Source organism: Euleptes europaea, chromosome 2 (genome assembly GCF_029931775.1).
Source record: "Euleptes europaea isolate rEulEur1 chromosome 2, rEulEur1.hap1, whole genome shotgun sequence".
Classification (NCBI taxonomy): Eukaryota; Metazoa; Chordata; class Lepidosauria; order Squamata; family Sphaerodactylidae; genus Euleptes; species Euleptes europaea.
In genome coordinates, this window is record NC_079313.1 from 97,413,159 (window position 1) to 97,425,522 (window position 12,364).

The 12,364-nt window shown below is 41.1% G+C and overlaps 1 protein-coding gene across 1 annotated transcript in view; it reads right to left on the reverse strand.

Moving 5' to 3' along the window:
* Positions 1–12,364, reverse strand: part of ST7L (suppression of tumorigenicity 7 like) — a 53,390-nt gene that overhangs the window by 32,176 nt on the left and 8,850 nt on the right. Inside the window, exons 4-9 of the mRNA XM_056845417.1 lie at positions 12,099–12,153; positions 9,567–9,682; positions 7,835–7,913; positions 6,653–6,807; positions 4,070–4,167; positions 1,964–2,078 (exon numbers count right to left, since the gene is read on the reverse strand). Coding sequence (XP_056701395.1) covers positions 1,964–2,078; positions 4,070–4,167; positions 6,653–6,807; positions 7,835–7,913; positions 9,567–9,682; positions 12,099–12,153 — 618 coding nt within the window. The remainder of the gene's footprint in view (positions 1–1,963; positions 2,079–4,069; positions 4,168–6,652; positions 6,808–7,834; positions 7,914–9,566; positions 9,683–12,098; positions 12,154–12,364) is intronic.

Here is a 12,364-nt window from a genome sequence, read left to right on the forward strand (position 1 = left end):
TGCCACACCCTGATCTGGATAACTCAGGCTAGCCCAATCTTGTCAGAGTTCAGAAGCTAAGCAGGGTCAGCCCGCATCAGTACTTGAATGGGAACCCACCAAGGAAGTACAGGGTTGCTATGCAGGGGTAGTTTGCTATGGCAAACTACCCATGAATGCCTCTTGCCTTGAAAACCCTACGGAGTTGCCATAAGCTGGCTGCGACTTGACAATAAAAAAAGGCCAACTGCATTGTTCACCGGATGTCTTGCACTGTCTACCTTGAGAGCCAGCAAGAAAGAGAGCTATAAAGTAAATAAACAGTTAAAAATAAGTATACATAGTTTTGGATGATGTTTCATTGCCAACATCTGTGGATTTCTTTATTTATTGGAATTTATTCCAATTCTAGACTGTAACTTTCCAGTGAGTTCAACTGGTGGGAAGATACCAAGCATTCATTGTAACCCTTGGCTAAAGAGTAGAGCAAAGCTTGCCAGAACTGTCTGATGTACCTTTTAAATGGAATTTAAGAAGTAAATCCCAGCACTGTAGAAAAAGTGGTGCAACTCTGAGAAATGATAAAGAAAAGTGTCAGTCTCTCATATTAATTGATCTGTGATAGGAACAGATCAATTTACTGTTTCCAACAACAGGTCAAGATTAGTTCATAATGAATCAAGATCACATCTCCAGTTAAATGAGGGGGCAAAATTTTGGCCATATATAAGAATAGCGGCAGAGAATGTAATACTGACATTTTTTTCCCAACTATAGATCTCACTAGGCCATCTTAGAAGGGTCAACACAAAATAAAAATTGCACAACTAGATTGGTGGGCATCATGCATCTAAATCACTGCCTATGAATAGACCAACATTATAAATAACCTAGGATATCTCCACCTAACCCAGGGGACCTCTAGGGTTGCCCGCTCTGGGTTGGGAAATTCCTGGATATTTTGGGGTAGAGCATGCGGATGTAAGGGACCTTAGTGAGGAATAATGCCATGGAGTCCACCCTTCAAAGTAGTCATTTTCTCCAGGGGAACTGATCTTTGTAGTTCAGTTGTGTGATGGAGAGGAGACTGTCCTGTCCTGGAAAAGAAAAACAGCCACTCAGCTGTTTCATCCCTGAGCTTATGGGAATGCTGCTCCAGCATCTAATCATCTTTCGGGGGGCAGGATGGGTTGTTGGGAGAGAAACACAGCAGGAGAAATTTCAGGTCTGCCTCAACAAAAAAGCAGACTGTTTGAAGGGTAGCTCTGCCTGCAATTGTGGCAGGGTGGTTTAGCTCTGTCTCTTGGAGAGGATAGAGTACCCGGTTGTTAGGCCTGTCTCTGGTGATGAGCAGACCTTGTGATGAGAGTCTTGGGAAGGGCAGGCTGGTGTGGATGGAATCCTGTACATGAAAGGATCCAACCTAGTGGCTAGTTAGTGAAAGCCTGTTTGTACTTGCAAACAGTAAAGAGAATTCAAACTGCACTCTGAAGCCATAACTAGCTTAAACTTATGTGCCTCAGCCAGGTTTCTCCTTTGACTATCTGAAGACCCGTGCTGCTGATCTGTTCTTTAAAAATAACTTGTAAATAAATAAATCTTCTCTGTTATTTACATACAACTCCTGTCTCTGTGGTCTCTGTGTTCTTTATGCTCACCAATACTTACCTCACAGCAGTGAACTCAAATCCTTTACACTTGCTACCCTAAAAATATCTTGTACCTGAGGGGAAGGTTTAGAGTTCTAAACAAACCTGGTTCCCCAAAATCGTAACAGGCTTTATGGGTCCCCTCAGTTGGTAGAAAAGTCCTGTCATAAGTTGTAATTCTGGGAGATCTCCAGGCCTCCCCTGAAGGTTGGCAATCCTAGGAGGGGCCAGTCTCCACATTAACGGTGCAAATGAATGCAGAGTTACTTCAATCTGGGCTTAGAACAGTATAACTCAACATAGGATGACACCTAACAGCATTTATGTATACTTACCATCATACTTTGCCAAGACTGCTTGGACATCAGCATAAGCCTGTAGTTCCAGAAGGGCCTCTAGCAAGTTTTCGTGAATATTCAGTACACTTAGGAGAGGAAATTCTTTCATTAACTATAAAAGAGAAGAGGAGAGAGAAATTAATTAACAGGTTACAAAAGTTACTGTTTTACAACCCCATCTTAGCATGTCCGTGCCTCTGAGTAAACATGCATACAATCATTCTGTAAGACAATAACCAGAAGGATCACATCCACTAATCCAGCAAATTGAGTAGTAAGTGATAAGGTAAGTGTGCCTCAGTAGTCAACACACTAGAAGACAAAATCAAGAGCCTCCAAAACAATGCTTCTCCCCAGCAAAGCAGTATTGAAAGGGGAGCCATTTCAAGCTTCCCCCACTCTTTCCCTTAAAGTTTTTTTTTTTTTTTGCTGGGGGTTCCAGATTAATTTGCCATACACACAGCCCCTGTTTGGGGAAAAAAGCATGACTTCCTCTCAATGGCTGCTTTTCCCTCTGTAAAGAAAAACTGTGGACTCAAGCCATGGCAGAGGTAGAACACGATTCTTTCCTGTATTTCCCAATATTAAAAAACAAAACAAAACTTAGATGCTTTATGAGAAGTAAAACGTGTAAAGGAAGACTTAAGTTTGCAACCCCATGTGATATTTAAGGACTTACTAACACAATTCACAGCAAGAATAAAAGTCAGTCAGTAAGCCACAGTAACTTGTAATATGCATTTCGGAATATTGGCAATGATAAAAATGCTGCATCTGAAGTATTTGAGCTTCTGATTCATTGCATATAGAAATGTACAATTCTGGGGGAATGGAATAAAGCAAAGCCCCAAACACTCAATGTACTGCATTGTTTGGCCTTGAGGCATACAGAAAATGTGGTAGCCAATAATTTTTCCTTAAGGAAAATCACAATGGACTGACAATACATTTGGAAGGATGTCAATCCCATTTATTGGCATAACTGAAATCAAGGTTGACAACACACACTTCCAAAGACTCTAAAAGATTTTTTGTTTTGAGATGACCAAATAAGCAAAGCCTAAACTGGTATTCAACACTATGAAGTTCTTCTATTAAATAGTTTTTATGGTAGGAATTGTGAAGTCTATAATTAGGATAAAAGCTAGAGGGAAAGATTAGGGATGCCAGCTTTAGTCAGAAATTTAAAAAACTATCAATAGAAATAGTCTTGATTAATCAAGCTACATTTTAAAATGACCCATGCTCCTGAAGGGGGGGGGCAAAGCTCCTTAGGAGCTGGTGTTGTTACGGATAACTGTGTGACCCCCGCACCAGCGTAGGTGCCGCCTTATCATAGAATAAAGTGCCACTTACGCTGTCCCGTGGGCAAACACACTGACATCAGGGAGCTGCAGAGCAGAGCCAGCCCCCACTGCCAGTGCAGCCACACCGGCAGAGAATTCCTGTAAGGGAAAGCCCACACCGGCATTGGGGGCATTCCAGGGTGTTCCTAGGGGCTGAGCTGCCTTTAGGCTTTCGCCCCGGGAATGGTTCCTCATGCCGCAGCGTGGCTATGCCACCTTTTTTGGTGGTGCAGCCTCACTGTCTTCAACGGGGGCAATTTCCTTCTTTTAAATTTAAAATTCCTTTTATTTGGCAGTTGGGAAGCCTCTGAGGAGACAGCATAGCTGTGCTCCTCCTGGCCACCGCAGATCTACCCCCCTCTGTAAGTGAATGAAGAACTTCAAAAACAGCACCTGGCAGGCGTCATCTCATTCAAGCATGAGGGAAGGCCTCTGTGAGGAAGCCTGCTGCAAATTCATGTGAGCATCATCCAAAGACAGAGAGTATGTTTTCCTCTACAAAAATGTTTCATTTATATGAATGCTTAATTCTGCCTCAATCTGCAATTAATTTAAATTCATAAAAATCAGTCTTAAATTTAGTGAGAGGCCTAAAAAATGTGCTCATGAAAAAGAATTATTTTGACTTTTTTCTAATAAGTTAGATCATAGAAACAAAAAGCGAATACAAATGTAGACCTGTTCACATCACGGTAACAGATTATCAGTTTTAACCACCTGTAGAAATAGCTCATTAAAAAAAATAGAAATTACTTACATCTCTCATCATTTTTACGGCTTCTTTAATTCTTCCAAGCTTCCTTGAACACATTGCTAGTCTTCTTTTCACATATACCAGTACATTGGTGTCTCTTCCTGAAGGACAAGAAAATTACCTCCATTTATATGTCAACATGTCATGCTTTTTTCTATCAGGTATTTCATGCTTTTCTTGTCTAAGTGGAAACAGGAATTTTGATAACATGAAGGCCATGAAAAGATCATAAACACAGCAGAATAACACAGTTGGATAGGTTTAAAAAAATGCCAATGCAAAAAACAGAAGCAAATGTTGTTTTAAATCTTCTACAGCAGTGCATAATGCAAGGCTCTCTTGAATCACTTTGACCATTTCACAAGTGGGGCTTTACTCCTGAGAAACACTTCTCCTCCCTGCAGACCATTATAGGGGGTAGGAATACAGAGATCTTAACAGTCAGAAACATTATAAAGACAGGTCAAAACAACAAAGGATTTTCTTTTAGAATTGTTGGTTTCACAGAAATTAAGTATTTGTGTCAGTAAACATGTCCATTTGAGTTAAGAACCAACTCTGAAATAGAAAAGGAAAGGCAAAGAAAATGTGATCTGGTAAACACTGACGATACGAATTCAAAGAACAACTTTAAAGGGGTCCCACACCTCCACATCCATGGATAGGGAACCAGAAATTTCAACACACTATAACCTAAATAGGAAATTCATAACCTCAGCACATACTGCTACTCCATCACATTCATTTAAGGTTTGAGAAATCATTTATGGGTTCAAAGTAAGACATCACACTCAGTGGCATAAGAAAAAGAAAAGAAAAAAAAACAGTGAAGGGTATCATGATTTCTAGTTATTCAGCAGTTACTGGAGAATTGCTGTTGGGAGGAGAATCATTAAGCAGGTACTGGATGATGAAACTTTTAAGCCTCTGAACTGCTGGGGTGGGTAGAGGTGGCAGGGCTCTGCCACCAACAATAAGGTATTATTACTCCTAATCACATGAAGCCATCTTGTACCAAATCAAACTATTATTGGTCCATTTAGTTCAGTATTATTATCTATTTGGGCAGACAATTGAGGTTACAGCACTTGTATTCCCAGCGATGTATTAAGAGTTTGAAAACGTTATAAAAATACTGTTCGCACTTTGTTTGGCCCCTTTAGCTGTGAAGACGTCTTCCAACCATTTATTAGCCGTGGTATCCAAAAACCCTTTTAAAGTGATGTTTTTAATAACATTTTCAAACTCTTAATACATCACTGGGAATACAAAGTGCGGTAACCCCCAATGTATCTCCAGGATCTTAGGGGGAAAACCTTTTCCCTGCATCTGTGACCTTAAGTTCCTTAAACAGAGACACCAGGGAGTGGACCTGGAAGATTTAAACCATACACTATATACCACTGAGCCACAGTCCCTCTTCTTTGTTATTCCATTCCCAAAAACAACAGCACAAAGCATTTTAAAGTAGCCAACCTGCATCTCAGGAAGGCCACCAGTACTGTTAGATACAGTACTGTAATAGTACTGCCGAGTGTTAACTGCCATGCGAATTTTCAGTTGAATGACTTCATAAAACATTTTAGAATAAATATTATCATGTTGAATGACAGGATAAAACTTTTTAGAATAAATATTATTGTGAAACAAATGTACTAGATTTAATAAATAGGAATATGCTGTGCAAACCAGAATAAAATAGTTCAGCACTTTTTAGTGCATTGAAAATGAAACCTCTCTTACGACTGACAGTGATCTGTATCCAACCATGCAGGTCCCCCAATGGAACAGTATTTCCATTTGTGAAAGAGGGAGCAGTGATTCCTGCCAATTCCCTCTTCCCACTGCTGATCCTACTTCACCCGTAAATGCTGTTCTCGCTGGTCCAAGATGTAAAATTTCCAGAAATGAGACCGTGAAATAAAAATGGAGGGTTTTTCTCTTGGTTTTTGAAGGAAAAAAAGGAAATGGGATGGGGTGGAACAGATGTAATATTTACTTTCCTATTAAACCTGAATACATTGTATTGCTTTAACAACATGAAATGTAATGTTGTTTGCATATAAAATGGTATAAAAGTATAAATACCTTCGTTTTCTTCCAGCAAAATTGCAAATATATTAAAACAGAGAATGCTGCAAACTGCTGCACCATATGATATATTAGCATATTTTAGGGGAAAAAGTCATTTTTAGTGCTCTTCCAAATTTCCCTATTGGAAAAAAAAACTGGGGGGGGGGTAATCCTCGGGGGGGGGGAACAGAAAACATGTTTTGCTTTGTTTTTCCCCTGAATTTTTCATCCGCCCCTCCCCCCGGGCTTCCACATTTCTAATCTATTGCCCCCCAGGAGAAACACAGAGGGGGTTATCAGTTGTCTGCAGCAGGACAGGGAAGAAGGGAAGTCTTGCTCTGCAAAGCCCATGGATAGCTGGATACACACCTGTGCTTCTAAACTGTGCATAAAATGAACACTTTGTTTTTGTGCTCATGTAGGTTTTAATCAGTATTGAAGACAGCAACATTTTGCCCAACACTTTAATGAAGCCAGTCCAAAATCTTCAACTGTTTCAGCAAGAATACTTACTAAGCTGAGCTTCATGTTGAGGACTTTGCGAACCACAATGCTGAGACTTCCTATAAATGTTTTCTCCAGCTCTCAGGGCCTGCTTGAAATACTTTTCAGCATCCACAATTGTAGTTGCTTCTTCCTCAGCCAGGAGAACATATGCAGTTGCACACCTGAACAGAGGGGGAAAGAAGGAGAAGATAATATTCAGAAAGAAGCCAGCCAGGGGATTTATTTTGCATGTGGACAGAAAGACATCTGTGGTTAACCTTTTTGCCAATATAGTAAGTGAACAAACTCAAACATAATCTTTGCAGATATGTGATCAAATACAGTATGGAACACTGGCGAAACGTCAGGAAAGAAAATACCAAGACCACAGTTACACAGCCCGGATAACCTACAAGAACCAAAGAAAATACAATGATTGATAGAAGCTAAAGCTGTAGTATTGGCATTCCATAGGTCCAAGGTGCAACAGCCACAGGAGAAATGTATCTTTGTGTATGCAAGTACACACAGAGATAACTGGATCAAGGGTCATGGGAACGGCGGATGTAGGCCTATACCTATTTAAGCAAGTCTGAAGCAGGAATACAAATCAGAATTCCAGAGAGGGCTAAAAGAATTGGGATGCTGTGGTGAACCTTAACACTTAACCACCACAATGCAAAAAGTACAAAGAAAATATTTTAGAAGTAGACTCTGCACTTTATCACAAAAATGAGTTTAACTACCAAGATTGTTTTAACTGCTGTGTTTATTTTTGGCAGATGAATACTAGAAATTCCTTATGCCATTTGAAAACATCGATACTATATCAACCTGGGGGCACAATCAAGCCAAAGTTAATAATAATAGAGGGGTTGTGCTTACCTGACGAAATTCAGCAATGCTTACCTCTGGGCCACCTCCCAGTTTTTAAAAACTCAGCTTCACAAAATGTAACATCTATGGGACTGTACCACTTCAGAGTGCAAGATGGGAGAGCTGAATGTCTACAGGCCCTGCCATGTTTAAAAGTTTTCTGATATGCTAGGGGTTGAAACATAAGCGGCATATTCAGACATTTGATCTACCATCTGCAATCTGAAGTTATACATCAGAGTGCCAACTGTGTGGGTAGTCTATATGAAATTACTATACAGAATTGTATGGCTTTGGTTCAGAAATTTCATTTATTCTTCTGACCACACTTACTCGGTATTTAATTCTAAAGCTTGATATGCTGCTTTGATTCGAGCCTGAGGATTCCTCTCCCGCCAGGCCTTCTGCATAACTGTTGGAAGAGAAAGAAAAATTTATGCAAAAGCCAATCATGAATGGAAATCTTAATGTATGAAATACACATTATTCAAGAAAAGTACCGTATATACCCGTGTATAAGCCGACCCGCATATAAGCCGAGGTGCCTAATTTCTCCCCAAAAATGGGGAAAAATTAGGCACCCGCGTATAAGCCGAGGGTCGGCTTATAACCCCTCCCCCCCCCACAGGCTTACCTGGGCTCCTGGCAGCAAGCGGCGCGGGCCTGGCGGCGGCACAACCGGGCAAGGGCCGGGGCAGCCTCCCTGCAGCTGCAGAAGGCCGCCACAGGCCGCTCTCGGCCGCGGGAAGCGGCGGCGCGGCCGGGCGAGGGCCGGGGCAGCCGCCCCAGGCCGCGAGAAGCGGCGGCGCGGCCGGGCGAGGGCCGGGGCAGCCGCCCCAGGCCGCGAGAAGTGGCGGCGCGGCCGGGCGAGGGCCGGGGCAGCTGCCCCAGGCCGCCCTCGGCCCCGAGAAGCGGCGGCGCGGCCGGGCGAGGGCCGGGGCAGCCTCCCTGCAGCTGCAGGAGGCCGCCCCAGGCCGCTCTTGGCAGCAGGAAGTGGCGTGGGCCCGGCGGCGGCAGCAGTAAGTTCCCCCCTCCCTCCTCCCCTACCCTACCGTATTGACCCGCGTATAAGCCGAGTTCGGCTTTTTCAGCCCTTTTTTGGGGCTGAAAAACTCGGCTTATACGCGAGTATATACGGTAAAAGCCATTAAAAACAGACAATACCACTTGAATCAGTTCAACATAATGCTGTTTATTCAACAAAGCAGGATTCATATTTCTCAACCAACGCCCATAAAGGGACATTTAAAGATGCTGAAGCACGATATTGTAATGAAATCTCTGACTTGATTTTAAAATGGCTGTAAAGGTAAAGGTAGTCCCCTGTGCAAACACCAGGTCATTACTGACCCATGGGGTGATGTCACATCCCGACGTTTACTAGGCAGACTATGTTTATAGGATGGTTTGCCACTGCCTTCCCCAGTCATCTACACTTTATCCCCAGCAAGCTGGGTACTCATTTTACCGACCTCAGAAGGCTGGAAGGCTGAGTCAACCTTGAGCAAGCTACCTGAAACCGTCTTCCATCGGGAACGAACTCAGGTCGTGAGCAGAGCTTTTGACTGCAGTACTGCAGCTTACCACTCTGTGCCATGGGGATGTACCCAACAGTAAACGTCTCCAGGTTACAAACTCCAAGTAATCATAAAGAATCTTCTATAGATCAACACTTTTTAAACCTAACTATGTTAAGGATTGCAATGATAGGATATGGACACCCTTTTCAGTCAGGATTCCTTTCAGAGCAGCTATTTTTTTGTGACTGATAATTAATAAACTCCGGCATTTTGGTTTAGAAAGCAACAGCTAATTGAAAAATACAGAACATTTTAATCAACTGAAAATATACAGCATAATTTATCTTGCGGAAAAGGGCAGCAAGGAATATGAATGCCAGATAAATGGTCTTACAGACTTACAGATAAATGTAATACATTTTGATCTAGAAAATTTGTTTAATAGATATATTAATTTTATTATCTGGGGTTATTTAGAAGTATTTCCATCCTACGAGCATCATCCACCTTTCATTCTATCTTTCACAGAAGAAAAAAAAGAATACCTGCATCTGAAGGCCTAAGTGAATCTGTTTCACATGTGAAAAAAGTCTGATGATCCTGAGCAGACAAGTTCATGTCGTAATATGTGAGTGGCTCCTTTCCAGTCACCCATGTGTATCTTCAAGAAGAAGAAAAAGGGCTGCATCAATGATTTATTGACATAAGAAAATCAAGATGTGCATTTAACTGGACAGTTCAGTCCTCTCTGTATGCATAATAAATCCTAGCCCAAATTGGGATAGCAAGTCATTGTATAGAAGGTGGCTATTATTACATTTTCTCCATTGAGGACTGCACAGTCTTGGAATAAGATTCACTACAGATGTCAAAGATGTTTTGTGGTGGAGACGCACATCGTGGCCCATCATGGCCCTTACTGTATTTAGAAACTGGTAAATTTGCTATACACAGTACAACATGGATTTCGGGAAGACAGAAAAGAAACTGAAGTGGGTCGTGCTGTTCAGATGACAGGCTCTTAGAATGTATCACTTACTGAGAAGTGAAGTTATCTTATTCAGCCAATCATCGAGTAAGCAGGACTCAACAACTTTACCTACTTTTTAAAACCAAGTCTTTTTATTGATATACTTCTAGTAAAATATGTATAAATGCAGATTATCAAGTCTTTAACACTTCTATAAAAACTCTTGTCAAAGTACAATGTATGTATTTACAATGTATGAAGTAAAAGCAAGCAAGTCTTACATACTATTCAGTTTCAAAATCCAACTTCTAAAATATAACAGTCAAATTATTCTGATTCAGTTCAAAGTGTCTAATTCACAAAGTCTAGAGTAATGTATTTAAGCCATATATACCATTCAGCCTTTTCTTGAGAGCCTTTTGGAAGGTTCTGATTCTCTGGGCTTACTGTGGCTGTATTTATACTGTTTTAGAGTGAAGGGGGATTTTTATTCCCACTTTCAGACAACATTTTTATCCATCAAGAGGGATACCTTTTATTCCCTCTTTCAGATAACATGAGCAGTGCAGTAATGTCTTAGTTGCAGCTGTTCAGTTCCCCATGACCATATATGGGCTTCCTTTCCTTTCAGTCTATTTTGCTTAAAGTATAAACAATCATTTCTGAGCCCCATGATCACACTCAATTTTCACATCATTCTCATTGTTATTACAATACGCATTAAATGAGACCATTTAGAAATCTATAACACAATATATAACTATATAAAGCATAAAACATAATTATTGCTGACACTGCAACTTGTAACCAGCTGGTTAGTAGAAAATAGAGCCTTTAGCAAGATTTACAAAAAGTAAAGATTTTTCTGCTCTTGAGATATGAGGCTATAAGATAGCAGGATTTTTCTGCTCTTGAAATATGAGCAGCTGACAGCTGGCAGATGAGTCAGGAAGGGAAATGCCAGATACATTTTTCTTAGTAGATGGTAAAGGGTAACTCTGTTCTTTTCCCTTTAAGGATAAGACCAGGGTAAAATAGTTATTTCCTGAAAGGATTCAGTCAGCTTATTTTAAAGACATTTGCATTACACAGGCTTTTCATTACACAAACCTCTGCAGTTTTGTGGTTCAATTTGTTCAAGCTCTACATGGAATTAATTCTGCACATGTACACAAAATACCATAATTATGTCAGAGACTGTGACAAAACAACCTAGAAGAAATGCTATAGATCAGGGATCCCCAACCTGTGGGCACTTTTCGAACCAACAAAATGAATACTGCAGTCGGCAGAGCTGACCACAAAATGGCTGCCACAGGAGGCACAGCCAACCACAAAATGTCAGGGAGTGAGGTCATACATAACTCTAATAGTAAGTATTCAACATTTCAGGCAGAAGTTCTGTTTAACAAGATGCCTTTTCAAATGAACATATCATTTACAAATATTTTATTGTTTACACACAGCTTATCTTCATTCACACAGTGAAGATCCTTCTGCTGTGGTGGCAGCTGCTTTTTCAAAATCAGAGGCAATCGGATCTCCAATGGCCAAAAAGAAGAAGCTCTGCCGGGCAAAAGCCCCACCTGGCCACACCTACTTCCAAAAATACGGTGGGTGCCAGAAAAGGTGTCAATGGGCACCACGTCAGGGACCCCTCCTCTAGAGCATTAACTATCCTTAAAAATAAAGAATTCTGATCTCAACAAACAGGTGCCTGTTGGGACGACATTAACATTCCTTCTAACTGAGGTTACAGATGTGCGCAACCCTGGCTTCTTGACGTGCTTGGGAGCCTTCCTCCTCCATCTCTCCCCTCACCTCCTTTAGAGCCCTGGTTTGTGGAGGGAAGCCTGTGTTCCTGTATTCATATTGAGTTAATTTCTCACTGGGATTCGCAGTATGAGGTACAGCAGCCAGCAAGAAGGCAGGTCAGTGGACATTCCAGTTGACAGTGGTCTCCGAAAGCAGCCGTAGCCTTTGCAATCCTATTCCTTCATGCGGACTACATTCCAATACTTTGTTTTGTATTAATGAACTAAAATCATTATAACCTATCATCCTTCATTTTACAAATGGTAAAAATTCTGAAAGTGGACAAGAATACCTGCTATATTCTGCTCCTCTGAACAGATTGAGGGGGTTTCTCCATACTTTGCACTCTGTAAAAAAAAAAAAAAAAGCAAGAGTGCTTAATTTTAAGCGTCTGCTATTCTAACTTAATAGACATGGACCTTCACATTGAACATAAAATATATTATTTCCTCTACTACAACTTCAAGTAAGTAGAGTTGTCCTTTCACAGGACAGACACAAACCCAGAGATTCTCACAAAACCATAATTCAAAAGTACATGTGGGAGGTTCACATACA